General features: G+C 53.7%; 1 protein-coding gene across 1 annotated transcript; it reads left to right on the plus strand.

Annotated features, from left to right (window-relative positions):
* The first annotated feature begins 2,114 nt into the window (after positions 1 to 2,114).
* KHDC3L (KH domain containing 3 like, subcortical maternal complex member) lies at positions 2,115 to 3,465 on the plus strand. Its single transcript, XM_012932133.2, has 3 exons — positions 2,115 to 2,283; positions 2,469 to 2,648; positions 2,888 to 3,465. The coding sequence occupies exons 1-3, from the start codon at positions 2,115 to 2,117 to the stop codon at positions 3,463 to 3,465; spliced, it is 927 nt and encodes a 308-aa protein (XP_012787587.2).
* Positions 3,466 to 3,824: the final 359 nt, after the last annotated feature.

Consider the following 3,824-nt stretch of genomic DNA (forward strand, 5'->3'; position numbering starts at 1 on the left):
GTGACTAACCTATAAGCTAACCTGGTTTGCTTTTAAGCAAATGCTAACAGCTATGTAAAATAAGGAGGAATAAGAAGTTCTGTATAGGATTGCATTCCCAGCTTACATTAAAAATCTAATTGGAAAATCAAAAAAAAAAAACTGGACATGAGAGAAGGCTAAGCCTTTCCTGGGCCTTCTATCAGACCTAGGTGCTGGTGGGTGAAACTCACTCTTTCTGCCAGAGGCTGGAGGCCTTGACCATCCTTGACCAGTGGAGCTTCTTGACCACCCACCTTCCCATTTCTACTGCCATGGGAACTTGGTTTCTGTTTCTGAAAATGCCCACTTCCCCAATATGCTCCCTATGCACCTGCAAGGGTGGGGGAGGAGAGGAGGGCACGCTTACTATTGCTGTTGTTATGCTATAGAAGTACAGAATTTCGGGCTTGGTTTGAGTGAACATCTGGAAGTTAAAACACTGAAGTCTCATGTTAATTCAGCAAAATGTGTGTGTGAACACCATGACCAAATGTCCAACCTCCAGTCTTAGCAACAATAAAGGGAAATGACTTTTTAAAATAATTTAAAGGAGAGGAAGGGCCAGAAAGACACCCCACATGGCTGGTAGGCATGTGGAAGCCCTAACTTTGATCCTTGGCTCCACAAGGAGCAACCCCCAAGCACTAGGCAGGGAGTAAGCCTTGAACACTGCTAAGTGTGGCATCAAAAAAAAAGAAGTTAAAAGGATGGAAATAATGAATTAGAATTAAAGAAGAAATCTTTAGAGATGAGAGAGATAGGGAGCTAAGATTCCTGCCTTGCATCCAGCTGACCCCGGTTTTAATCCTGGTACCACATATGGCCCACTTTGCACCATCGGGGGTCATTCCTGAGCACAGACCAGAGCCAAGAATAACTGAACACTGGAGATTTTGGCTCACCATTACCCCTATGTACAACCCACCCATCCTCCAATGTTACTAAACTCAGCACTTTAGACAACTTCAACTGTCAAAATTACTTTTAATGAGTCTTCATTCACACCTTGGTTATCAGTTTGTGAATTTGTGTCTTTTGTTCAGTCTGTACTGTCTCCAGCTCTGCTTCTAATTCTCTACTATGTTTTTGTTTTGGGGGCACACTTGTGGTGCTCAGGGGTTACTCCTGGCTCTATGCTCAGGAACTGCTCTTGGTGGTGCTCAGAGGACCATAGGGGATGCCGGTGATCAAACCCAGGTCAGCTACATGCAAGGCAAACACCCTACCTGCTGTACTATAACCCCAGCTTCTCCACTTTGGGAGGGTTTGTTTGGGGTCATATCAGGCAATGTTAGGGATGTTACTCTTGGCTCTACCCTAAGGAATTACTCCTGGCGGTGCTCATATGGTTTGCTGGGAATCCAACCCAGATTGGTGGAGTGTAAGTGCCCCTACCCTCTGTACTATCTCTCCAGTCCCTTTCTTCAGCAAGCATATCCCCTTTGTCCATTCTGTTGCTATTTTTTATACCACATGTGAGTATATCATCCATTATCTGTCTTTCTCCTGATTTGTTTCACTTAACATGACACCCTGGAGCTCCATCAAAGTTGTAGCAGACCACAAGGATTCATCTTAGAGCTAAGCAGTATTAGCTCATTGTGTGTACTCCTTTACCCACTCGCCTGATGCTGTGCACTCAGCTTGTTTCTAGATTTAAGCTACTATAAATAGCACTGTAGGGGACATAGGCGTGAGTGTATCTCTTTGAATTCGTGTTGTGTTGATGGGGTAGATTCCAAGGAGTAGATCTGACTTATATGGCAGTTTCTGTCTTAATTTTTGGAGCTCTTTCTCTCCTGATGTCCTTGATAGTTCTCTATCACTCCCAGCTGGAGCTTCCAGCGCAAGGCTCAGCCTCTCCCTCCTGCTTCTCCTCTACCTACTGCACTGCTGCAAAAGGGCAAGTCCCAATGGTTCGCCAGGAATCAGCTGTGCCCGCTGGCGAGGTGGGGAAATAGGGGGTGGAGGAAATGACTGGTATCCAATAAGAAGCACGCAAGCGGGGAGGGGCTTTGCCGAAAAGACCTTGAAATAAGGCTCAGGCCCAGCCACCGCGATAACTGGGCTCCCAGCTTCTGGTTAGCGGGATCATGGCTACTAGCCCGCAGTTCCCCACGCTTGTGCAGCTGGAGCAGCGAGAGGGCGCGTTCTTCGAAGTGCATGGCAACCTCACCAAGAAGCCCGACTGGTTTCTCTCTGACTACTTGAAGAGTCCGAAGGCAGTTCACCTGGAGGGGTGGATGGTGGAGGCGATCTTCGGTGTGTGGCCGACTGGGAGGGGTGGAAAATGCAGCCTCAGCCCTGATGTTTCCTCCCTCCCACTCGCCTGCATAGAAGCTTCCCAGCACAGCAGGTCCAGGGGGCACTACCCCAGTGCACCCCACCCCTGGCTCCTTTCCGTCTCCAGCCCCAGCCCCTTACTGCCTCTCTTGTTTCCCAAGCAGGCCGGGGTGGAAAGCACATCCCTCATGTCGAGTGTACGTCCCAGACCCTCCTCCACGTGAACCGGTGGGATCCCGCGGGCAAGGCTGAAATCCTGATATTCGGTCGTCCTCACTACCAGCTGGACGTGTCCAAGATGATCTGGAACTTGGCTGACTATCACCGCCAACTCCGGGCTCTAAGTAAGCTGCAGGGAGTGCTGAAGGGGTGGCCGGGACAAGCCTCCTGGGTTCTGGGGGGAGGGGCCAGGACGCGTCTCGGCTTCTCGGTCAGCAGAATCTTCACTATCTTTGGGAGAGAGATTTTGTTTTCTCAATGGATTGACACGCACTTCCATGTGCTCGAGATTCCGCCCCCGCCCCCCAACACCGTTTGGCTGGGACCGTCAACACCGTTTACGGAGTATCCACTAATCTTTCAGGGTCCCAAAAGACGCTTGTCCAAGAGACCGGGACCAGGCGCTCCCCCGACCGCTTCCGCGAGGCCGGGACCCAGCGCTCCCCCGACGCGCTCCGGGAGGCTGCGACCCAGCGCTCTCGCGACTCACTCCGCGAAGCAGCGACCCAGTGCTCCCCCGACGGGCTCCGGGAGGCGGCGATCCAGCGGTCCCCCGAGGAGCTCCGCGAAGCGGCGACCCAGTGCTCCCCCGACGCGCTGCGGGAGGCCGGGACCCAGCGCTCCCCCTACTCGCTCCGGGAGGCCGGCACCCAGCGCTCCCCCTACTCGCTCCGGGAGGCCGGCACCCAGCGCTCCCCCTACTCGCTCCGGGAGGCCGGCACCCAGCGCTCCCCCTACTCGCTCCGGGAGGCCGGGACCCAGCGCTCCCCCGACGCGCCCCGGGAGGCGGAGATCCAGCGCTCCCCCGACGCGCCCCGGGAGGCCGGGACCCAGCGCTCCCCCTACTCGCTCCGGGAGGCGGCGATCCAGCGCTCCCCCTACTCGCTCCGGGAGGCGGCGATCCAGCGTTCTCCCGACGCGCTCCGGGAGCGAGTGATCTAGCGCTCCCCCTACGCGCTCCGGGAGAAGGGGACCCAGCGCTCCCCCGAAGCGCTCGGGGAGGCTGCGACCCAGCGCTCCCCCGACAGCGCTTCCCTGAGCCGGGTTATCAGATCCTAAAGTCATCTCAGGTCGGGGAGAGTAGTAGGCAAGTGGAAATAACCCTTTCCTTGTTTTTCTAGGTCCCGCTTTTCTAGGTCCCGCTTCTACCCTGGAAGCTTCCGATAAAATGGTGTGGATTGTTAGGTGTTCCCTTCTACTTTTGCAAAGAAAAATCTGAAATCCTAATAAAGAATGAAATTTCCCGTTAATTTACATTAACTGTTTGTTAATTGGCTAGTGGAAGGTGGCGGCGAGGGAAA

Source organism: Sorex araneus, chromosome 4 (genome assembly GCF_027595985.1).
Source record: "Sorex araneus isolate mSorAra2 chromosome 4, mSorAra2.pri, whole genome shotgun sequence".
Lineage (NCBI taxonomy): Eukaryota > Metazoa > Chordata > Mammalia > Eulipotyphla > Soricidae > Sorex > Sorex araneus.

Coding starts and splice junctions, on each gene's coding strand:
- KHDC3L (XM_012932133.2), top strand. CDS start 2,115: ATGGCTACTAGCCCGCAGTTCCCCACGCTTGTGCAGCTGGAGCAGCGA. Junction 2,284..2,468: donor GATGGTGGAGGCGATCTTCG/GTGTGTGGCCGA, acceptor TTTCCCAAGCAG/GCCGGGGTGGAAAGCACATC. Junction 2,649..2,887: donor CCGCCAACTCCGGGCTCTAA/GTAAGCTGCAGG, acceptor CTAATCTTTCAG/GGTCCCAAAAGACGCTTGTC.